The sequence below is a fragment of the Capricornis sumatraensis genome, chromosome 10 (assembly GCF_032405125.1).
Source record: "Capricornis sumatraensis isolate serow.1 chromosome 10, serow.2, whole genome shotgun sequence".
NCBI classification, from domain to species: domain Eukaryota; kingdom Metazoa; phylum Chordata; class Mammalia; order Artiodactyla; family Bovidae; genus Capricornis; species Capricornis sumatraensis.
The window spans coordinates 95,794,316-95,819,692 of NC_091078.1; the positions used below are offsets into that span (position 1 = coordinate 95,794,316).

Consider the following 25,377-nt stretch of genomic DNA (forward strand, 5'->3'; position numbering starts at 1 on the left):
ATATAAAGACTAAAATACTGACTCTCTGACTCTTTACAGAGTTTACAAACCCCTACCTTATACAATCAAGATGTTCCTTCAAACATGCAGTTCTCTAAGAAACATTCTTCCCCTGAGATACCTGAGAAGTGCAATTCTTAGTACCATATGCTCCCTTAAGATATTATTTTTAAGTTTTAATAGGTTCACAAGATATAGCAGTCCTTTTAACTACAAAGAATTTTTTTAAAAACCCTTTCCTTTGGAAGCAAATTCTGTGAAATGGTATGAGTGATATGGTGGGCAATAAGGAAAGATTTGAAAGAGGGCAGACACTTCTTTGGAGAATCCTAGCCATGGAGGGAAGGAGAAGCTGGGGCAGTGGCTGCAGAGAAGTGGCATAATTCCTATTATGTTGGCATAATAATTCCTATTATGCCAGCTTGCTGTGGTGATCACAATGTGTGAAGCACTGAACACCCAGGAGACACTCAGAAAAAGAGGTGTCACAACACTGCCTCCCCCAACCACCAACAAAGTCAGAAGAGCACTTCTAAAGGTCTAATGAGTAATAAACCCACATATGGAAACAGGTTCAGCCTTAGCAGTTACAATAATGAGATGCTGTTTTCACTAATGAGATTAGATCTGACAGTATTCATACAGGCCAGTGTTCAAAGGTCCCTGCAGCCAGTCCTCTCACACTGATAGTAGGCAGTGTTCCAGAGCTCATGAAAGCCCTTGCTGCCATTTCAGCATCACCTCAAATGGGCCCACATCAAGGGATTTTCCCCCGCCTACCATTAGCCCCAACCCCCACCCATCTCTGGGAGGAAAATTTAACCACCCCCCCCAAAAAAAAAATCACATTGAAAAAAAGTTTATTTAAAAAAGTTCTAGCAGCAAGAACAGTAACAAAACAAAAAGAGAGACGGACAAACAAAACAAGAAGGAGGTTGTGTCCTATGGGACTTGTCTCCACTCTTTAATCGAGTTCTTTATACCGAGCAAACATGACTCTTCGCACAGCATCTCGGTAAGTCTCATTGGACTGTCTCTTGCTCGTTCTTCCTGGAGCTCCCACATTGGGACCCCTCATCCGACTTTCAGTCTGTAGAACAAAGACAAACATTGAAGTGGGCTCTGTAAATTAATTAGCTTCAGGGCTGGTCTTTAACATTTCTGGACTAGTAAGGAGAGCAAGATACAGGAGAATTTTTAAAGAATGCTTAATTAATAAACACTCAAGATGAATAAGAAGGATGGTGACACCATGACTTCAGGATTCAACACCAGCAATATGAGAAGCCAACCTCTTATACTTGGCATTTTCAGACGGGGACTAAGACAACACAAAATGGGCACTGTTCCCTTGTATCACCTTTTCTATCTTCTTTTCTTGAAACATGAGGGGTGAGGCCCTTCATGAGAACCAGGACTAATATCATGCTCCTCAAACTTTAGCCATCAAAAACCTCTGATGACAATTCCTCTCTGAGATGCCTTTATACCTTCTATTGCTGGTTCCTGGTTCTTTTCACCAAATTATTCTTCACTCTCAAACGGCCTGATTCCCATGCTACCCCATGTCTTCCTCTTTGTAACAGTAAAATGAGCCCCACTCCAACTTCTCTCTCTGCTTCCCATCACCAATCAAACTGCAAAGAGCCTAGCATGCCTAGCTATAACCTAGGAATAAAGACTGACAGCCTTCTCAGCTCTCAAGTTCTTTGCCAGTGGTGGAGAAAGCCCACCTAATAGGCTGGGACATAGTTGTGGGCCACAGAATGAGAGGAAGCTAGGTATATGCCAGGTTCATGACACCCCTAACAAGATGGAAACTATTTCACCTCCTCCGCCGAACCCAATCCTGGATGGCCATATCCGAGGCCTGCCCCCTTCCTCCAGCCAGTGGCCTGTTGGACATAGCCTCCTTTGCTGCTATTGTCGATGCCTTCTTTACCAACAGGCTTACGATCGCTGCAAAAGAAGCATACATACTAAGATTCCAGTGATATGCTTGTGAGCCCAAAAAAACCTCTGTCCTTTTGATTCAGACATGCCTCCTCTTAAGATTAAACAGTTAAAAAAAAAAAAAGCATATTAAACAGTATCTTTCAGTGCCTGCTCTCTATGAAACCAGCTTTGTCCTGGATACAGAGACTAAGACCTGACCCTGTTCATGGGGAAGGATGTGAGAAGGATAATATGTCAACAGATGCTTATAGCACATTGAAGAGCTCAGCCATGGATGGGACGGCAGTACTTATCTATTATGGAAATAAAAAAATCACAAACTTGAAGGGGTATCATCACAAATGAGGAATTCTAACAAAAGGGTATACCTGAACAGGTTCTCAATGAATGATGAGCTTGTGAGCTAGAAAAAGCATGGGAGGAAAGGAGGACACAAGCAGGGAAAAGTGAAAGAATACAACTTGCCCACAAGAGAAGCGGTAGGAGCTGACCAAAGGCTGCTTGATCCAGACTATGAACAGCCATGAACATAATGCTAAATCATGACCTTTCCCCCAGAGGCATATTCTATCCTGGCTACTAGTTCTTTCACTTACCAATGAAGAGACCGGCCCAAATTTCACTAGATCAACACCTTACTTAAAATCATTTCATAACCTCCTACTGCCCTACGACAAAATCTTAGTAAGGTGTTCAAACAGCATGGACTTCATGAACTGGACTGAGCCAGCCTCATCTCCTTGTCACTCAACCACATTTTCCCAGTATTCAGCCCATCAGGCTATGTACAACTTCTCAAATGCATCACGACCTCTCTCTTTCATCCATGAAACATGCAGTTCCCTGCAACTAAAATGCCCTTCCCTTCCTCACCGGATTTCTGTGTCTGCCCTGAGACAAATTATCACCGAAGCCTTCCTTAGTCTGTGTTCAGACAGCCAAAGATAATATTTATCTTATCCCCCTGAATATTCTTTGCACTCGGTGCAGTATCTGTACACAGTGGCTATCAGAAAATTTTATAACTCTGGACTCAAAACTTGGGAGCTCTCTGACCATAAAGAAGCACAGGAAGCTACAGATTATATATCACCAACCAACCACTTATTCAGTACTTATGTGGCAACCCATTCCAGTATTCTTGTCCGGATAATTCCATAGACAGAGGAACCTGGCCGGCTACAGTCCATGGGGTTGCAAAGAGTCGGACATGACTGAGTGACTAACAGACATACATGTGAGAATGAAGGTTCCCTGTAGAAAAAGTCCAGGAGTGCGACATTCTTATCAGGTTAATAAAGAGATACAGCATTACTGATGAGAAGAGGAAGGGTTCCCAACCACAGCCACTCCAGCCCTGGTTTTGAGCAGCTAAGCAGCCAATGATTCTTTCATGCAAACACAGGTGGTCAAAAGGCTGGGGTGAACCTCATGCTCAAAGAGTTCAGAAAGAACCTGCTCCCAAAAACCTCTCTCTCTGAAATCAGAAAAAGGCAGCAAGGTGGAGAAAGAGATCATTATGCCTGGAGCTGTAGGCTGAGTGAAGAGTTTATAGTTTACCTGTCAGTTTCCCTGGAGTATTTAATGCGTTTCCTTTCTGGAGAATCCAAGGACTGGAGCTTTTCCCTGCGATCATTTCCTCTTTCTTTAAACCTTCCCTGTTGGTAAGGAGAAGAACAGACCTGAGATTTCCATCTGAGGGGGTGGGGGAGTGGGAAAGTTTCACTTTATTCTGGGTATTTCCTATAACAAGAAGGGAATTCAACTGGTAACTCCTGGAATCTCTCACTTTAAACATTCATGAGAAAGTAGTGGCTTCTCTTAACTGGTAAATTTGGGAAGAACAGGTTATCTTCCCCTCTTCTGAGGAAAAGATAGCCTCCACAGATGGATTCCTAACAATCACATAAGACCCGTCATAGGCCAGTAAAGCCTGTAGTTGCCTAAGTGAGTGCGCCTAATCGTGTGGCCTAAATAGCAAGTCCATTTGGCTCTCAGACTAAGCTACTTCCTCCAACTTGGCTTTTAACCGTAAAAGATGCTATTTCAGCAGCCCAAGCCAACATTTTTTCATTGATTTTAAAAGCTGGGCAAGAAAGAGGAGTGTTATGTGACCTACCCAGAGACCCTAACATTACTTTTGAAGGAACTAATTTTATCAAGGTACAATTTATAAATTAAAAAAATGAAACCACTTTAACGTGGTTTGATGAGTTTTGAGAAATGTACACACCATCTTTTGGGGCTTCTCCGTTCTTGATCTTCAACACAGCCTGCATATGTTACACCAGAAAACTAAAAGAGCTGGGGTCAAGGGACTGACATGCCACCAAATCTTACCTCCCGTTCTCTCCTCTCCAGATAGGCTAACTCCTGCTCAGACTGTTTTATCTTCCGGTGGATTTCCAGGTTTTGCTGAGAAGAGAAGGAGTTCTTTGAGTGTAGGTCTACAAAAAGAGTGGTCCGAGCAATGTGTCTAGGCCTTTTCTGATAGCTGTGTTAGGACTGTGGCTCCTTTCACTGGCCAACTCTCCTAAGTGATCACTGTACTATGGAAGCAGCAACCCCTAAATCTTGCATTAATCTCACCAATGGGAACCCATGTTCTGACACACAGATTAGTTCCATGTTGTGGCACAAGGCAGAATTTTATCCTACTTCTCCCTGAAATGTAGAAGACACAAACCTGGTTTTTATCTCTTTATCCAAGGCAAAAATGGGAGAGGGGACTCTGAAGACACCACTGAAGAAAACCAAATACCCACATGCACTGCCTACTGCCACCATCACCAGCCATCCTGACTCTAGTCATTCTTTCACACCCAGAGAGAAACATGAAAAGGCACTCCAAGGACACGAAACAACAGATTGCTCTGAGAGCCCCGTACTCCTTGAGGGTACCCCACTCCTCACATGTGGCTTCACCACACAATGCCCTCTGGAATATATAAGAAACTTAAGGTGTCTACATGAAGATATGGCAGAATGTGACTCACCTTTCGAGAAAACTGCACCCTGTCAGAGCTAGATGGAACTAGGTAAAGCCACCAAGTATCAGAGAAGTAAAGGGCCTTATCTGAAGACCAACTGTGAGGTTAACAGTAGAGCTAAGATGAGAAACCCAGCAAGTGAGTGTCCTTTTCCATGACCCCTGCTCCTCCTGACTTCAGCACAGCCTCTATCCTTGGTGCTTCAACCCCAGACATACTGCTTGCCTTGTGTCTATACAATGCAGTTTTCTGAAGCTAGGCACAATCTTAATGCAGAGCCACTCATGAACAAAAAGGTGGAAAAACAACTCATTTTTTAATTAGAATGATTTAATTAGAGGAGCTGGGGAAGAGAAAGAGTGAGAAGGACAGCATAAGCTTCTTTTTACTGTAATGCTCAACGATGACAGTCAAAGTTCAGAAGGCCAGGGCCCATTCCCTAATACCTTGTGCAGATCTGAAAGCTGCTGGTGTTTGATTAAAACTTCTTTATTGGGAAATTGCCTTCTGCAGAGCAGGCAAGCCAGTTTATTCCAGTCAGTGAGTTTGTCTTCTTCATTCTCCTTCTTGGTCAGCTCTTCCCGCTGTGGGGGGTGTGCTGTGCGGGGCTGTGGAGGAGGTGTCTGCTCCTCCTCCTCTTCCTCCTCATAGTCACTGTCTCCTCCATATTCACCCAGGAGGCCAATCAGAGGGTTTATCACCTTAGGCTGGAAGGAGAAGGCCAGGGATTAACACAACCTCAACCTGTATTTGGGGCATGTTTTCTAGATATTCTGATATGGGCATCTCATTTCTTCTCTTTTGGTTTGGATAATGAACTGGGTTCAAAACAGGCCCACTGACCACACTGTTCATCTTCCAGATGGAAGCAACATGGCTTGAGCTTGATTTTTCTCCTTGTCCACTGACATAAGCCAGAAAGGTTCCCTTAGAAGTGAAGTTAGCAATAGAAGAGTGATGAGAAGGAAGAGAAATGGAAACTCACATAGCCCTCAAAGAAAGAGTTTAAAAGTTACAAGTTACTTTTAAAGAGGCAGAGACATTGTAACCCATGGAGAAAAGACAACTTTCATCCAGGGCACAGAAACCCCTATAGCAAGAGAGATTTAGGCAATGGACTAAAACTAACTAAAGGATAATCACTCAGGTAAATAGATCCAGTTCCTGAATAAGGTAAAGACAAAGGCAGGGTTAGGATAGACATTACAGTGAACTGAATCAACAATGTAGAGCAGCAAAAAGTATTTATCATGAGTTTATAGAAAATGTTAAATAATGATACATGATCATTGGCCTAGCATCAAAATAACTTTTGATTACCTTGAGACTATCACTTTTAAGGCATCTAAAAAACGGGTACCAGTGTTAGCCTTGTTCACTCTGGCGGGCAAATGATAAAAATGACATATGCATGCACTTGACATTTAAGATGTTTTCATGCAGCATCAAAAAGTAGAAAACATTAGGGCCAGGAAAACATGTTTCCTTGGTCATTTAGAAGAGAAGAATTAACAAAATCAAGATTCTAACTTAAAAATGGCTGGCATTCTCTGGTCTGGTAGGAACGGCACAAGGTAGAGAGAAAAAGGACAGATAACGGTCTCTGAGTCTCAAGGAACACTCCTGCTAACAGACAGGAAAATGCACCTCATGTTCACACTCAAGAGGAGTCCTTGTCTGTGAGACACAGAGAACTACAGGACCAGTAATACTGAAGTGAGTCATCAACCTTTGAACCTTCTTTCCCATTCGCAATCAGCCCCAGCCCTAGCCCAGCACATCAGCTTAGCCTTACTGGTGGAGGACTCTCTTCCTTCTTCACAGTGGGAGGCAGAGGCTTCTTAAACACATCTTCTGGGGGAGCTGTCCCCTCACTGGCATTTTCCTGAAACTGATCAAAATCCCAGGTAATTTTTATATGATACTCATAAAAGCTGGGTTTAGAGTTCTCCTGTTGAAATGAGTCTGATTTTCCAAACCTCTTAATTTGTGAAATATCTGTGATATTACTATAGTGATTCCAAAATAAAAAAAGGTTTAAACACATCCCATTTAGTATATATTGAGTGATTGCCCTATGTCAGGTACCAGATGGTACATTTATGTACATTATCTCTTTCAGCCTTTACTACTATTCTATCTAGAAAGATATATACATTTAGTGTGCACTGTGGCAAAAAGAAAGCAGGGTTCCCATGCCCTCTTACCCGCGTGACTCCTCGGTCTTTTTTCTCCTTGCTGTCTCTTTTTGATGTTTCCTTCTTGCTACTTGACTTTCCTTGACTGCTAGGTTTCTTCTCCTTGATGTCTTCTTCCTCAGGGGACCCAGGATCCTGGGGTACATAGACTTCTTGCTGCAAAACAGTTAAGTCTATAGAACATTTCACTTTCCCAGAAATTCCACGTCTAAGGAGCACAGTTCTCCTCTGAGGGAAAGAAACAGCTTTCTCTCTCTTGCCTTAGAGGAAAACATACCAAACAACCTAAAAACCCACTCCAGGGGTCAAAAGGTAGCCAGACCACTCACTGTCCATTTTTCCCAAGAGCAGCACTGTTCTCACCTGTAATGTCACAAGGAGATCACCATCTTTAAAATCCACCTACATAATTACAACTCAATATAAAACCTGGACATTTAAAAACACCAAAAACAAAACAAAACAAAACATACACACCAAAATAAAGACTTCCTTTATGGTCCAGTAGTTAAGAATCTGCCTGCCAATGCAGGGGACAAAGGTTCAATTCTTGGCTTAAGATCCCACATGCTGTGGAGCAACTAAATCCATGCGCCACAACTACTAAGCCCATGATCTACAGCCTGTGAGCTGAAACTGCTGAAGCCCCATGCCTAGAGCCTACACTCGGCAACAAGAGAAGCCACTGCAATGAGAAGCCCACTTGCTGCAATGAAGCGTAGTCCCCACTCACCACAACTAGAGAAAAGCTCGCGTAGCCATGAGGACCCAGCACATCCAAAAATCAATCAATCAATCTTAAAAAAAAAATATATATATATATATATATAAAAGAATGATTTACAAAATAACAAAGCCCCAAACTCACCTGTGTATTGGGGTCATAGTAAGTTCCTGCCAAGGGATCATAATAGTAGCCAGTAGCAGAATCATATATGTAGCAGTCAGATGAAGCTAGAGGGAATAAAACCAGAGCCAGTGTTAGCCCCTGTCCAAAGAAGCCCTTGCTGGGGACTCGTCAAGAACAATCTAAGAAGGAGGCTGGCCAACCGAAAATCTGTAGATGGAGCTCTCTGAGTGAGCACCCCTTTCTCTTGCCAACTTTGTGACCATCAACATTTCAATTAATGGGCAATCAAACTAGAAAGAACAATAGAAATAAGACAAAGGTTACTCACACTGTTGTCCTTGTCGATTTACATCGGAAGACCAGTCTGAATTTCTGCCACCTCCCCGCCTATCTCGGAAATATTTTTTACCCTATCACAGAAAAACAAGTTAAAATTATGGAACTTCGGATAGCCATTTACCTTAACAATCAGCCATTAGAGAGAACTGAAGGTCACTTTTTCAGTCACTTGAGGATCTTAACAAAGCACTCCTCAACTGCTGAAGCCTACCTGATAGCAGTGCATATGGTCAGAATGGTCCCCAGAATCATTTCTGCAACAAACAACACAACATGTCTTGAGCCTGCTACCGAAAGCCACCTGAGGGGTGCCCAACCCTAACAGATCTGCTGAGAAACTCTATTCCCCCAGTGGCACGGAAAGGAATCAACCCAGATAGCAGGTCTGGTGATGCAGAGATTCCTGAAGGGAGAAGCAGCGGGACTCCTGTATAACTATCTGCTGGAGGAAAACAGCAATTGAGTTGAGGGTACCAGAGCAAAGCTGACCCTTCCCTGTAAGCCTGCCTCTCTGATGCTGCCACTTCCCAGTTACCACTTCTGGGTCAAGATGAGTGAAGGAGTAAAGAATAAGATTTCCCAGCACTATGGGGGTATGAACAGCATTTTCTTAGGATTTCAGGGAGCAAGGATATTTTGCAATTTTTTTGCATATCCAAGGCTGTACCATCACCTGGGGCCCAAAGAGACCAGAGAGTTAAGAGGGGGAAAAAAATAAGTACTCAGTACTACTATTTAAAAGGAAAAAAAATAAAAAATCTAGAGAAAGAACAAGGCAAGCCATAGAAAAAGAAAATATACATGTGAATCTGAGGCAACTTACACTGGGAAAGCCTGCTTTACCATCTGTATCTCCAGTCAGAGGTAAGAGCTGCCTCCCAAACATCTGAGTGGGGTAACACAAAGGAGTCCCATCCCTCTGCTTTACCTTCGTTTTCCAGTGGCCAGGTTTACAGCTACCATTTTCCCAGCAATGCTAAATGGTGGATCAAGGTTCTGCAAGATTTTCACTACTCGAAGAGCTTCCTGGGGAAACAAAGACTCATTTGAACCCAAAGAAAGAAAAGGACATGTACTATGAAAGAAAACTGAACATGGATTTTCCTTCTCAAAAAAAAAAAAAAAAAAAAACCTTTATTAACCATTATGTTCTGGTCATCATTATAACACTAAGAGCACACTGGCAAAAATAAGCAACCCTTAATGAAGCACTGATCAGAATAATGGTCAGTGTAGCCATCAGTTCTTAGTATCAATTTCAAAAGTTCAAATCCTCTTCTTTTAGTCTGCAACTGTCACTGCATCAGATCCAGTTTACAAAGTCTCTTGTGATTTTTCTGAGTGCAAAACATAATTTTCATTGCTACCCTCGCATTACTTACATGGAAAAGGGCCCCACAACTAGAAATTCAAGGCACAAGAATCTATTAAAGCAACACTTTGAGGAAAAAGAGTGAATGTTCTGTTACCATCAAACATAAAACTGTGATTGGTCAAAATGATTTTAAGAAATTAGAAAATTCAACAAAATCTTGAAAAGGTTCAGTACTCAGATTTTCCACGTGACTAAGCTGTCACTTTATTTTAACTGGAAACTGAAATGCCACCAGACAAGAAATAGACCTGGAAAGCCACTCAGAGTTCCAACTTTCTAGGGCAGTCACTTCACCTGAATGAGCCAAAGAAAACAGTAACAGGGGTTATGGTGCCAAGTGGCACATGACAATTTTAAGGGTCAAGTCCTTCCAACCTTCTTGAGGTTTCCATAGGCAGTTGTTCCTAGGCCATCCTGGGGTGAAAGGAGAGGGTGAGGGGCCTGGGGGATGGGCGTGATGGACAACTGCAACTCACTGCGTGGGAGTCCAGGTCAATAAAGCCATAGGTGTGGCCCATGTGTCCTGTTCTGTTCTTGATGATACGGATATTGGCAGTAGTAAGGCGGACATAGGGCTCCAGCACTTCCACTATCACCTCCGGTGGAGTGGAACGATAGATGCGTTTTAGCATGATTGCTGAACAAACCAAGCACAAATGGGAGAGGAGAAAGGAAAGAGAGAAAGGTTTACAATTTTGAAGTCTTCAGAGTTTGAGTGTATTTTTTTTTATACTGCAGATGTTACCCTGTTCTACCAAGGGTGATTCTATAACAGAATGTTAGTTAAATACTTCACACTTTTCTTCACAATACTTAGAAATCTAAAGTTATGCCTTGCTACATTTGAATAGAAACTTGCTAGTTGGAGGATACAGATTCTGACAGCGAGGCCTGCAAAAAACAATAGTGTCTACAATCAGGTTGAGCTGTTTTACTGAGGTGTAGGAAGTCACAGTACAGGTCATCTATGCCCCAACCGTGGTGGTCACAGACTGGTACATGCCCTGACAAACCACTTACTTTTGCTTTCCCCATCCTGGCGTGTCTCCCCAGACCATGGCTCCTTCTCTCGGTCTCTTCGGAAGGTGAATCCTTCCCTTCGAGGAGGCAGATACCTTTCTGATTCTCTCTTTTGATGTCCCAAGCGTGGTTCTTGTCCTTCTTCCCTCTTCTTGGGTTCAGATTCCTTATCAGCTGACCTTGAGGGTTGGCTGGCTTGTTTTTCTGATAGTGCTGGTATGGATGTTTTCTGAGGCTGAGGGTAGGTTACTAATTCTTGCTTAGCTTCTGTCATTAGACGAACAGAAATAGAAAAAGAATCTCCAACAGGTTTTAATCCCCCAAACACTACTCTTGTGGTTCCTCCTTACTTGCCAACAAATACTCGCACTAGAATGTTTTATTTTTGGGTTTTTTGGCCACAGTGAGCAACGTGTGGGATCTTATTTCCCTGACCAGGGATTGAACCTGTGCCCCTGGCAGTGGAAGCTCAGAGTCTTAGCCACTATACTGCCAGGGAACTGGCTTATATCCTGCAAGCTGTATGGCTTGCAGGATCTTAGTTCCCTACCCAGGGACTGAACCTGGACCATGACAGTAAAAGTGCCGAGTCTTAGCCATTGGTCCACCAGAGAATTCCCTGGAATATTTTTAAAAGTAAAAAAACAAACAAACAAAAAAAAAACCCTACAAAAAAAGTCCTCTGACAAACTTTAAGCAGAAAGGCTAACAAGACAGTAAATAGAACAGTTTTCAGCAGTAACTAAGTATTTAAAAAATTTAATCTTATGAGTAAGTTTTTTTATCACTTCCCCAACATTTAAATCTTTCAGAGACCCTGGACTTTTACTATTATAACTACTGATAAGAACAGATCTTAGGAAAAAAGTATTAAACATATGGTCTTTCCAGGAATTTGCTAGAAACATTTATGTCAAATGTGCTATGCCTAGGAGTCTTTCTTTTTCCAGTGTTATGGTACTAAAATAGCTGCCCAAATTCTATAAGACTAGACCCCCCAGTCTCCTGCAAAAGTAATAAGAGACCTACCTGTACAAGGCTCATTTACATGTCAATAACTGTAACAGGTAAACGTCCTTCAAGATATAAATGATTCATTTCAAATCTCTTTCTATATCAGGATAATGTGCCCAGTTGATTGGGGGCATTTTTTTTTTTTAACAGTTAATTCATTCTTAAGGGAAGTCATGTGGCTCAAAAAGACATTCTATGGGAGCAGTGTAGAGATTACTTAACAGTGGTGACAGGCGACTAGTGAATGCCTGCCACGTATGTTTTTAGCTTAAAGCTGTTTCAACCATTTTAGTGGTATGGTCCTCAAGGGTTTCTATAACCCATTTATTCATCTGTTAGAACAGACTGAAAAGATGACTTTCTGGAGGGAAAACACAATTTTGCATAACTGGAGTAATACAGCAAGCTAAAAATCTCTCATCTGTCAATAGGAAAGTTATTTACTCACCTTCCCACGTGCTGGTTTGGACTCTAGAGCTTATACAGCCTCCCCACAGATATTTTCAGAACACCTGCTTCATAGCCCTCATTTGAGAGCAGAATCTCCACTACAGGCCAAAAGCCCAGCTAGAACATTCCTTGGAGGCACACTAAAGTCTAACCTTGAAACAAACAAATCTTCTAGAAGACTACCAGGATCCCAGCACTGAACTGTATTTTACTGTCAGGTACTAGCTTTCCTTACAGGATAATATCAGAAAGAGGCATGTAACAGTCATTGTTATAGGACTACTGTTATAAATGCCTTTGACAGACTCTTAAGGCTGTTTACCTAGAGGTTCTCAGGAGAAATTAACTTTAAAATCAAGTCACTGAGAAGCTGGTAGGTTTATCACTCTAATAATAACACATACCCTCAATCCTGATTTTGTCTTGTTTATACTTTTACTGTTACTTTAAGGAATGTGTTTGTGTTAAGATCCTCAAATGTTTAGAATGTAAATGAGAAAGCAATAACAATAGCAAACTGTCCCCAATAACTTCAAAGAAGTAGGGGTGGAGGGGTCACAGGGACGAATGCCATGTAGACTCTTCCTCAACCTAATACCCTTAAACTGTAACAATATCCTAAGTAACAATACTGCTGACCTATGGTCAGCTGCCCAGGCTAAGTAGCCCATAATCCATCTCCTGCCCTTGGCGGAACTCTGAGACCCAAAACTATTTACTAACAGGTCACACAAAGTTAGCTATCACACAGCACTTTTAAGAGTTTTCCAGATGAACTTGTATTTAGGGATGATGACTCTTTAAAGCCAAGGAAAGCAGAAAATTTGTCATGTTCAGTGTACAAAATAATAACTACCACCTCTGCCTCTACCACCACTCACCTTCCCTTGGGCACTTGCAGAATGAACATGAAGATCGGTGTCCACCAGTGCTGGCCTTACACTGCACAGGGAAAGAAAATAATTCAATTTGACCAAAAAAAAAAAAATTTTTTTTAACCTTATATATATAACACAGTGACAACTGCCAAAAATGAAAGAAATAAGCCATATACCAGATTCCCATAAAACCTAACCATTCTGATATCCTCTACTCATCAGAGCTGGCACAGAATCCGGTGAGCTGCTGTCTGAGAGCTGCCTCTAACAGGGTATCTGGCTGGACCTTTGAGCAGCCCAGATGCCTTTGCTCTGGACAAAGATTTCTCCCGGAAGTAAACTTAACTAAGGAAAATGGACTATTAAGTGATTTATAGGAGATTCTGTCCTAAGGCTGTGACTACTCAGCCTGCACCCAAAAATCTGATCCTGAACTGGTTATGATGGCCCGATTCAGGCGTGGCTGGAACCAAGAAGAATTCAGTGATCAATTCCTTTCTCAAACACTGATTTTAACAAGGGCGTGGAAGGAGAAGATCCACAGGTAGCACCTCTGGTAGCTGTTCTGAGGACGTTAGAAGTGTTACAGAGCATTTACATTGTATTATCTACTATACGTAATCTAGAGATGATTTAAAGTATATCAGGGAATGTGCCTAGGTTATATGCAAATACAAAATCATTTTATATAAGGGACTTGAGCATCTGTGGATTTTGATACCAAAATATAGGGAATCTGTCCCCTATAGATACTGTGGGAAGATCGCACAGCAGAGCTTTAAGTGGGGGAGTTATGATCCTAACCTAGGTAGCTATAGTTTAGACACCATAAAATTGATCAGTTTTAAGTGTTCTATTCAAGGATTTCTAGTACATCTATATACAGTAAGATCATCACCAAAATTTAACTTTAGAACATTTTCTTCATCCCCCAAAGAAAAACCTAGTGCAGTCATCTTCCATTCTTACCTTCAGTCCCACAGAATTGATCTTCTGTGTCTGGCATAGTATTTTTAAGTTCATTCATGCTGCAGCACTGATCAGTACTTCATTTCTTTTTATTGCCAAATAGTATTCCAATGTATGGCTATACTACATTTAGTTTATCCATTTGTCAGCTGATGAGCATTAAGGCTGTTTCCACTTCTTGGCTATTATGACTACTACTGCTATGAATTTTTTTTTCAGGCCAAAGATCCCATATGCAGGACTGGCAGTTCAATCCTTCCAGAGGAGCACAGAAATTACAAAATACCCCTGAAATAGCTAAAAGAGTGGCCTGATATTTTAGGGGACAATCTAACCAAGCCATTCTGCTCTTTCAAGCAACATCCTTGGCAACAGTTGCATAATTCTGACATCAGATACCAACATCTTTTTTTTTTTTTTTTGCTGCTTAACGGAAAATAGAGTTCAAAAATTTCTCTTTAATGCTAGCTCCCTCCAGCTCTGATTATAAAAAAATCACTCATAATTCCAAGATGTAGAGACAATCACTACATAAACACAAAATGTTCTCAAAATTCTAATGGCCTTTTTGCAGAAATGGAAAAGATCATCTTCAAATTTATAGCAAAGTGTAAAGAGACACTGAGTAGCCAAGACAATGAAAAGGAACAAAACTGAAGGACTCACACTTTGCAACTGCCAAAACTTACTACAGAGCTGCAATCATCAAAACAATGTGGTACTGGCATGAGAACAGATATATGGATCAACAGAATAAAACTGAAAGTCTATATAACTAAATCTATACATCTATGGGCAAATTATTTCCAACAAGAGTACCAGAACTATTCAATGGGGAAATAATAGTTAATTCAATAAATGGTTCACAGAAAACGGAATATCCACATTCCAAAGAAGATGGACCCTTAACTCATATCCTGAACAAAAATTAACTCAAAATAGATCAAAGGTCCAAATATATTTAAAAGACAAAACTATCAAATTCTTAGAAGAAAACATAAGGATACATCTTCAAGACCTTGGCTTTAGCAATACTTTCATGATACCAAACAAAGGGCAAGCAACAGAAGAAAAAAAAAAAAAACAGATAAAATTCATTTTATCAAAATTAAAAAAACTCTGTATATCAAAGGATACTATCAAGAAAGTAACACACAGTAACAACATATAGAATGGTAGAAAATATTTGCAAATCCCCTATCTGACCTGGGTTTGATTCCTGGGCCTGGAAGATCCCCTGGAGAAGGAAATGGCAACCCATTCCAGTATTCTTGCCTGGAGGATCCCAAGGACAGAGGAGCCTGGTGGGCTATAGTCAATGGGGTCACAAGAGTCAGGCACAACTCAGTGACCTAAACCACCATATCTGATAAAGGATTAACATCCAGAATATATAAAGAACTCTTACAGCCTTTTTTGGTGGGGGCGGGACCTTTTTTAATCTGCACAGTTTATGGCTCATAAGTTCCCTGACCAGGGGCTGAATTTGGGTCACCACAGTGAAAGTGCTGAGTCCTAACCACTGGACCACCAGGGAATTGCCAAGAAGAACTCTTACAACTTAAGAAAAAGACAAACAACCTACTTAAAAATCGGCAGAAGACCTAAATACACATTTTCCCCCAAAAGATACACGAGTGGCAACAAACACAAGAAAAGATGCTCAACATCACTAATCATTAGGGAACTGCAAATCAGTATCACGATCATGAAGATGAAATACTATTTCACACCCACTACTACTACTACTAAGTCACTTCAGTCGTGTCCGACTCTGTGCGACCCCATAGACGGCAGCCCACCAGGCTCCCCTGTCCCTGGGATTCTCAAGGCAAGAATACTGGAGTGGGTTGCCATTTCCTTCTCCAATGCATGAAAGTGAAAAGTGAAAGTGAAGTCGCTCAGTCGTGTCCGACCCTCAGCGACCCCATGGACTGCAGCCTTCCAGGCTTCTTAGTCCATGGGATTTTCCAGGCAAGAGTACTCGAGTAGGGTGCCACTGCCTTCTCCATCACACCCACTAGTGGTTGTTAAACAGTTTGATGGCTACTACCAAAAAAAAGGCAGGGGGGAGGGGCGGTTTGAGGGGGAAGAAAATAAATGTTGGCAAGGATGTGGAAAAACTGGAACCCTTAAGACACTGTTGATGGGAATGTAAACTGTGCAGCTGCTTTCTGTGAAAAAAAGTTCAGCAGCTCCTCAAAGAGTTAAAACATGAAAGTACTATATGACCCAACAATTCTACTCTTGGGCATAAACCCAAAAGAACTGAAAACAGGCTTTCAAACAAAAACTTGTTCCTAAATATTCATGGTATTCTTATTGTCAATAGCCAAGAAATGGAGACAATGCAAATGTCCATTGCCTGATGAATAAACAAAACGTGGCATGCCCATTTATTATTCAGCCATAAAAATAAATGAAATACTGATACACACTCTAACACAGATGAACCCTGAAAACACGGTAAGTGAAAGAAGGCAGACAAAAGGTCACATAATACATGGTTCTACTTATGTAAAATGTTCAGAATAGGCACATTCACAGAGATACAAACAGAATAGTGGTTTCCAGAAACTCAATGAAAGGGGAATGGGGAATGACTGTTAAATAGATACAGGGTTTCCTTCAGGGTGAAGAAAAAGTTCTAGAATTAGTGTTGGTGATTGCACTTCACTGTGAAAGTACTGAAAGCTACTGAATTACATGCTTTAAAATGGTTAAAACAGCAAACTATTTAAAAAATAATTAAATGTCTTTCTTTCTAAATTGACAGCTTATGGTATATATCCATGAACTATTAATGCTTTGGTGAATGACAACTATATCTATTTAAATTGTATTTCAAAATGTCAAGCTAAAGCCATTACTTAATTTTATCAAGTTCTACAATATTTTTAGTGAATCTTGGTTCAGAAACTTTACAGACTTTCCAAACTTACTTTGAAACTAATAGCCCGATGAAAAATGATAAAATGTATATTCACACTCATTTGCAATCAAACTGGACATCTAAAAAGAGTATAACCTAAAATCTTTAAATATATCGTTCAAGAAGAATATGAAGTTAAACAGGGGACAAATACTACGTTACCTGAAGTTCTATATCCTTGGAAACCCCTGAATATAAAAAAAAAAAAAAAATTTATACCTCTCACAGATCCAGCCTCTGTATATAGATTTTTTGAAGTATTAGTAAATCCTCTTTAACCACTCCCAGGAAAGGTAACTGGGGGTAGGCTTTAAATCAAGGGACTGTCTTTCTTTCAGTTCAAAATCAACAAAAACATGGCATATGTCCCTGGGAAAAAAGGTCTCCACCTACAGGCCTTGAAACCTCTATGGCCACAGGCAGTAGCTGGGATGACCTTGCCCTGACCTCCAGTTCATTTGAAGTGAACCAAGAAAGAAGAACTTTGCCCTTGGCAATGTATAATGCACCAGGCAGCATTCCTGGAAACACGGAGGAACTATGACGCTGGATCCTTACTTCTAAAGAGAAGAAATCTGGGCACTCACCCACTTGCAGTACCAAAAATCCAGGCTTGGTACATACTCGAGTGTGACCTCTTTGTCATGGATCATTAGAGTTCCCTGTGAAGACAAAGACAGAGCCATCAACATTAACCCTTGGAGAAATGAAGAGACAGGAAGGCACAAGAGAGCCTTTCCAGTCCCCCAAGCTGAAACATTTTACAAAGAGTGAGCTTATTCATAGACAAAAGGAAATGGCTGTTATAAGCCACGGTCTTGGGGCAGTGTCTGCTGGCAGAGCAAGCTTAAGCTTAGGGAAAGGGAGTGGGAGAAGGTGAGATCGGTCTTCCAGCCTTGGCTCCTGTGGGTTGGGGGCACTGTCTTTCTTTTTATATTCCTCCAGAGGTCATACAACCCAGCAAGTCCTCCACCTGGCTAGGGAGCTAGCACACTGTCAAGAAGCAAACTCCTTCCTGCTCAGCACAGAGGCACAAGGAGCCCTCTCAATTTCCTTCTTTGCCATAGCTAACTCAAATCCCTATGGTAAGGTAGTAAGGGCTCTTCACTTTGGTGCCTGAAAACTTTTTTTTTTTTTTTTGCAATACTGCTGCATGGCAAAAGCACCAAAAGAAAGAGATACAACACTGAAGACAGGAATGAAAGAGGACTGTGAAAGCTTCACGGCAGGTCACATCCTTAGAGCAGGAAACTTAGTGGCTGCTGCTGGTGGTGGCGGCGGCAGAAACGGCCGTGTCACTGCGGCTTGAGTCTTCGGAGTGAGCTGGCCGTGAGAAGTGAGGAGCAACAGCTGGCAAGTGAACACTTTGGCAAACTCTGGCACAGGAACAGGTGGGGAAAAGGGGTTCAACAAGCCTGCAGTTACAGAGCTCCTTTGCCTCTGCATTTTGGACAAGACACGAATTCTTTCACACCAAGAAAAATGAAATAAATTTTGTTTAATAAACACTAGACAGCAGATAGGTGTTAGAGCAGAGGGGAAAAAAAAATCTCTGCCTAATGACCAGGGACCCTCACCCACACTTGCAAGTGAACTAACCGAGGATGCGACTCTGGAACTAGCCCCTGCGCTGTGTTCATTCTCCGCCCTCTAGGGTCCTCTGTGTCTCCTCAGACAGGGCTCTGAGTTATACAAGGCATTTCTTTGCAATTGCACCTCAGTTTCTTGCTTGAATCCATACATCTGTCAAATAATGCTTTACCTCTCTGCTTTTCACACCAAAAGAGTCAAGAGAAATACACAGAATAAAATTATTGTCTTGTCAAAACCAAAAAAAAAAAAAACCTGCCCGCCTACCTAGGTCTTAGAATCTGGTCTCTGAGAAACTGTTTCGTGGTTTGCTCTCAAGACCAGAGGATGATGATAACAAAAATTTGCTAACCAACTTGAAGTGCTTACTCAGAGGCAAAGACTGTGTTGTTATCTTCTTTAACCCCTAAATGATCCCATGATCATTGTCTCTACTTCACAGATGAGGAAACATGCTCAGAGAGGCAAGGACACCTAGCTTGTCAAAGGCAGAGTCAGATTAACTTCTAGGGCTGTAGGTAAGTGAATACAGGCTACATTTGGCAACTCCTGCTCACTCTGATGGTTAGGTAAGCTGCCCAAGGAGCCAATATAGGAAAGAGAGACAGCTGTGCAGACAAGGAGGGTCAGGGGATTATCACTCTGCCACGCCCTATCATATAGCAGGTTGGTCAAGATGGTATCCTTCCATCCAGAGGCAGTGTGTCATTTAAGTCATTTAAGAGTATGGACTCTCAGTCAAGTTCCCTAAATTTGTATCCTGCCTCTACTCCATGACCTTTAGCAAGGTCCTTAACTTCTCTGAGCTTCAGTTTCCTCTATTTGTAAAGTAGGAATAATAGTATGTATACCTTACAAGGTGGTTATCAAGATGAATTAATTCATTGCAAGTGCTTAGCATGGGATATAGTTAGGCTTAATAAGTGTATTTCTCACTTGCTTGTCAGGGGTTAATATTTCATACCCCATTTCAATCTATTGAAAGACTAAGCTTTCATAAGGGCAGGGTCACTGCCTGTCAGAACCTATATTTTCATTACAGCCTTTAGTGTTAGTTTTCAATTGCTGGACCGTATCTGATCAACCAGGCTAAATCTTGCTGGTCTTTTGTTATCAGTAGTCAGCCCACGACTTAGTACAGAAAAGGAACTTAAGAAGCATTTATGGAATGAAAAAAAAAAAAAAAAGACTTGAATGCATCCAACTATGCCTGGAAGACTGGAGTACTCAGCACACAGGAGCTCTGGAGAAAGGTTCTGCTGTCATAGTGCACCTCTATATATCCATCCATAAAATATGTGGGATGCTATCTGAACAGTGAACAGTGCCTTCAGAACAAGGCATTACTGTGAATAGCAGTCTGCAAACTCTGATTTCACCACTTGGAGGCATCAGTAGATTCAGGAATTCCTAAGGCAAGGAGCACATTCTACTTCTCAGATAACAAATATGGATGGATGTTCCAGGAGCCTCTGAGGACTTTCTGCCAAGGGTAGGGAACTCCCCCTGCTAGGAGTACTCATAGAGGATCAATTGGAGATCACCTTCAACTCATGTTAAAAAGGCCATGTATAATTTTTTTTTTTTTTTTGCTGCACTGCAGAGCTTATAGGATCCTAGTTCCCTGGCCAGGGATTAAACCTGTGCCCATTGCAATGGAAGCACAGAGTTCTAACCACTGGACCACCAGGGAATTCCCCATGCACCATCTCTTATTTTTCAGGTTCCTCTATCTACAACTAAGATGGCCCTTTCTTTTCCACCTGCACATGGCTAGATATAAGGCTACCAGAGACCACTGCTAAGGAATACAAAACGGTTGTGAAAGCCATCACTGTTGAAAAACAGCCAATTGTTTGAATAAGGATAAACAGACACAGAACAAAGTCAAATGGTTGACTTATGATCTGATTCCCCAGTTGCTATCATATATCAGCTGCTCAGATATACCAAACACAGGCGTGACATATGCTGCACTCCCCCCATGCTTGTCAGGTCTTTTCTTCAGGTTTCATAGAGTCAAGATCCGCCAGCGTCTCCTAGGGAAACAACCTGTGGGGAGCTGGGTAGGGTGATTTCATCACTGTTTGGTTGTCCACATTTCATTGTCTAATACCTACCATCTTCATTCACACACTAGAAATTTTATTAATCACTTGAATTAGTGGGTTGTTTATTAAGGCTCCTAAAGCAACCCCATGAAGACTGCAAGTATGACTAATCACATCTGGCTCCATCTGGTACCATCATATATTTGAAAGTAAAACCAAAGACACCCATGCCCTTTCTCAGTCGTTGAAGATTAGGCTTAAATTAGATTAAAACCTGCTTGAATCCTCCTAAACTGAAAGCCCTTACTTGACCAAGTCACACAGATGCGTTCCTAAGTGCATCTTAATGTGAAGCTGCACGGACTGAGAGATAATCAACCTTCTGAGCAGCAAACCGAGCCCTTGCTGTCCGCCTCAGGGACCCTGGGGGCCATAATCCGTGCCTGAGGGCTGCTAAGCCCCACAAGCACGTTCCATCTCCCTTCTCCTCTGCTGCTTTTGGAGACCTGATAGCTCCGTTTTGTGACCTGTGAAAAGAATCTGGGTCAGAGAATTGAGACTCTACCTTAAGTTCTTGCAGGTTTATAACCAAGCCCAAGGATTCTTAAGGTACTAGGAGGTACAGGAGAGAATGGAAATGAAAGAACATTTCTGGCAGCAGCGCTGTGGCTTTGTTAAAGATCTCCTACAAGCGCAGTCACAGTTCTACTTTATACTGAGACTACGGCTGCTGTGACACAACAGGTCATCCCATTCAAGAACGGAGAGACAGGCAGGATCAAAGGCAGGGGGAAAGCATGTGAGCCTTGTGAATACGACTTACACTGAAAAATCAGCAAGCCCTCTTTGTAGATTTGTGCTTCTTCCAAGCACAGGATGGGAAAATCAGGTTACTGGTGGTTGAAAACTGGTACTATCAGCAATAGTAATCTTTATTCACAAAGCAATTATAGTTTACAAAGGCATTCTTCACGAATGTCACCTTGATCGATCCTTGCAAATAGGGGATATATAAAATCTATTTCCCCATGGGAAAGTATGACTGAGATACAGAGCAGTCTGTTCAGGATTATAGAGCTAGTTAGCAATATACATGGGACCAAACAGCAGGTTTTCTTTTCACCATCTTGCTTTTCTTTGTTTTTAAACTTCCAGAGTGTCAGCTAACTCTTAACACTTGACACACCACCAAGGTGGCTTCTCATGAAAAAGTGCATAAGCTAGTGTCTAAAGAAATTCACAGGCAATGGCACCACAGGAATTTTTAGAGAAACTGTCACAAAGATCCTGATAGTGTTGCCGGTCCTCCAAACTGGCCTGCTCAAGGTATTCTTAATGTGCTTAAAGCACCTATGATTACTTTAGGTGCTGTGTCTAGGACAAAGTTGGCTGCTAACTGGTACTCTACAAGGAATTTCAATAACAACAATCAAATGGACCTGCAGAAATAATAAATCAGGAGGAACAAAACGACAGGCTTAACACAGATGTACAGTCCTCTCTCGATAACCACTGGAGACTGGTTCTGGGACCCCACGGATGCCACAATCCCAGGAGGCTGCAGTCTGGCACAGATGGTGTAGTAGAGCTGGCCCTCTGTGTCTACGGATGCAGACCTGTGCATGAGGAGGGCTGCTCGTATGTCACTCCCCGCAGCATAAAAGGGAAGCTTTTTTGTAGAAATCTTTCGGAAAGCAGCTAGACTCATTCTTTCTGGTACAAGGATATGTAACAGCTCCAACATCTTGTAAAACTAAGTATTCTCAAAGGCCAAAACCAAAACGAGTCAGAAAGAGCAAAGGACAGGAAGGAAGGAGAGGCCAAGAACCCTGATGAAACTACACAGAATGCTCTGTGACAACCTTAGCTTGGTCCACTGACTCCAGAGTACCTTCTGCTTAGAATGGCCTTTCACCTGACAGGAGCCAACGCGCCCTCCGAGCAAGCACGAGGTGAGGTCCTGAACGGAACTCCGCTAGAAACAGAATCGAACTTGAGGGTCCAAATAAGACAGGAGCAAGGAGATAATACCCTCTGGGCAGTGACTTATCTTAATATCTTTTCTTGTCCAGACGAAAGCACAACAAACATTTTCTAAAATGCTCCTTAATAACACTATTTTACTACCTGACCAATTTACCTATCATTTCCTAAAAGGAAACAATTTGTATCACAATAAAACTAAAACCTTATTTGTGTTCTCTGAAGCCATACGGCTGGACTGTGCTTCGACCAGGCTCAGCCTCAGTGGAAGTAAGGTCTCAAGATGAACTCTGCTCCAGGAACACAACACAGGTCCCAACACAGGCATTTGGTGCTGTGAATATAAACCGTCCACTCCACCACCACTCCCTGCCATTCTTCTGTGGATTTTAAAGTGAGATTCCAGTTCCTCCAGAGAATGCCTCTGTCATTGTCAAAGAAAATCAGTGATCTGCAGTTTTGGAGATGATGTCATACTTAGCTCCAGGAAGACTTAGGAAGAAATCAACTCGTCTACCAGGGAATACATGAGACTCTCCCATTCTAAGTCATCTGAGGCAAAAACAAAGAGGCAAAGTATAAACAAACAAATAAATGAAAAATCAAATAAATTAAATGAGCAAAACAGCCAAAAGTCTTTTCTTTCCTTGTTAGAAGATGAGGCTTGTTACTGCCAGGCAGATGGGGCACTCAGCAAATTCCTTCACCACAAAGAAACGATTTACAAGCTCCAGCTAACAGTACTGAGAATAATCAACAACTACGAACCACTAAGATGCAAATCGTTTTTGAAGCTTTCAGTTTGTTATCATTTTGCATGGTTTAGAACAACATTTCAGCCAATATTTATAAAGACCTCAGTTAAGATTTCCCTCGTTAATCAATTATTAATTTCCAAATAGAGATATGACCTAGATCTTTGTGGAACATAGCTTACTGATGCTCAGAATTCCTTTCAGAATTCAGGCTTCCATAACCTCCATTTTATTCTTTCCTATTCGGAGATAACTGCTGTTCTAGTTCCCCTGGCTCTTTCCTTCTGGGAAAAGCGGACCTTAAATTCGACATATACTCAAGCTTCATTGTCTAGGTCTCTAAACAGAGTCACTGTAGGGGAAGAAAAGGAAGTTTCTAAAATAGCTGTGGAAAACATCAAGCTTCTTATTTTGTTTGCTGAATAACATTCAAACCGTTTCTCTCATTTCTTTTTCTTTCAGAGCTGACAACTGGAGGTAGCAGGAACAGCCAAGAGAGTAAGTAGATAAAGCCCACAAGTCCTAAGACATTGCACAGGCCACACAGCTGAGCCCACCACGAAAGCCGTACAATGTTCCCCAGGCATCCCCCAAAGAATCAGCAGCAGCTATTCTTCCGGCCTCACCAATGAAAAGAGATCGTTTCTCCTGGCTCTTTATCTCCTACCTCCCACCCAAGGACCTCAGCTCTCTTGAAAGCAGTCTCTATTAGCCTCTCTGGCTTCAATGTCCTAGGCTCAGACATTTCAGAGAACCCAGCTGACACACTTTCTGCAGAAACAGGACCCCGAGAAGATGAATAAAATACAAAGCTGCCAGATTTCTGAACACACACTGTTCAACTACAGCAAAGCAACCACCCACCATTCTTTATTTCTTAGTCAAAAAGCCACAGACCCCGTGCCACACTGACAGAAGCAACAAGACCAACAATGCAAGCGTCAAGTCAGAAGGTTCGCTGGGACAGGATCCTTCACTCTTTTAGATCTACTCCTTCTCACACACAAATAACATAGAATTATCAAACCTCAGCCCCTAATAATAAGGGATGGCTTGTCACATGAAGACATGCCCAGGTTAAATTGGTCCATACTGAGGAAGCAACATCTGCTGAGCTGTAGTATCATGGCTGCTACCACAGCAGATATGTCTAGAGGATAAGGGAATGATCTCTGCACAGGGCAGAAATCCAGGAGCTTGGGAGGAGACAAAGCCAGGAAGTCTCTAACACTATCCCAGCTAGAGGTACTATCAAGTGTTACAAAGGCACAGCCTCCGGCCATCAAGGAACCCTCCTGCTCAAACCTGTATGCTCTAGAAATCTAACACACACTTAACCTTTGGATGCTTTGAAATATTCTCAAGACCTAAGGATACACCATCTAGTATATTAAAAGGTATCCCTTTTATTTGTTTGACGATCACCAGAATAACCAAGGGAAGTGATCATATAAATAAAAATTTCTGTTTTTAAGAAAAACTGGGGGGGGGGGGGACATATTAAAAAGGGGAGAAGTTTGAGCAGTGTCAGGAAACATCCTGAAGTTTCCAGCACACAGAATAGCAGGCATGTCTAGACTTTTTTAGGATAGTTCCAACTTTGTGTTTTGTCCTGTCAAAAGGCAATGCACACCAGTTTGAAGTTTAGAAGGTAGTCAACATTACAACACAGCTGGCTCCTCTCCAAAATATTTCAGTTCAGTATACTGAGATCATTTCTTCTTGTGGGAAGATTTCTAGAGTTTTACAGATTAAAAATGCCTTTAACCTTTTCCCTACTGCCTCCTCATCCCAAAAAATCCGTAGCCAGAACAGGCTATGTTTTCATTATTCAAGAGCAGCTATTTCCTCACAGCAGATGAAATATGGGGGGTTCAGTAGTGAACAAAATCTAGCAATACTCTCAAGATTATTTTTTATGATTATTTTTCAAAGCACGAGAACAACAAACAAGTATCGTTTTAAACAAATAAGGAGCATATATCTTGACCTGAAATTCTTATCAGGAGAAACACACACTGGAAAGT

The 25,377-nt window shown here is 41.7% G+C and overlaps 1 protein-coding gene across 1 annotated transcript in view; it reads right to left on the minus strand.

Moving 5' to 3' along the window:
* Positions 1 to 924: 924 nt before the first annotated feature.
* Positions 925 to 25,377, minus strand: part of RBM6 (RNA binding motif protein 6) — an 83,700-nt gene continuing 59,247 nt past the window's right edge. The window contains exons 7-21 of the mRNA XM_068982959.1: positions 17,559 to 17,633; positions 13,074 to 13,134; positions 10,729 to 10,995; positions 10,185 to 10,345; positions 9,262 to 9,359; positions 8,545 to 8,587; positions 8,323 to 8,404; positions 8,013 to 8,098; positions 7,154 to 7,300; positions 6,742 to 6,837; positions 5,393 to 5,653; positions 4,297 to 4,371; positions 3,517 to 3,614; positions 1,830 to 1,959; positions 925 to 1,090 (exon numbers count right to left, since the gene is read on the minus strand). Coding sequence (XP_068839060.1) covers positions 965 to 1,090; positions 1,830 to 1,959; positions 3,517 to 3,614; positions 4,297 to 4,371; positions 5,393 to 5,653; positions 6,742 to 6,837; positions 7,154 to 7,300; positions 8,013 to 8,098; positions 8,323 to 8,404; positions 8,545 to 8,587; positions 9,262 to 9,359; positions 10,185 to 10,345; positions 10,729 to 10,995; positions 13,074 to 13,134; positions 17,559 to 17,633 — 1,806 coding nt within the window. The 3' untranslated portion in view covers positions 925 to 964. The remainder of the gene's footprint in view (positions 1,091 to 1,829; positions 1,960 to 3,516; positions 3,615 to 4,296; positions 4,372 to 5,392; positions 5,654 to 6,741; positions 6,838 to 7,153; positions 7,301 to 8,012; positions 8,099 to 8,322; positions 8,405 to 8,544; positions 8,588 to 9,261; positions 9,360 to 10,184; positions 10,346 to 10,728; positions 10,996 to 13,073; positions 13,135 to 17,558; positions 17,634 to 25,377) is intronic.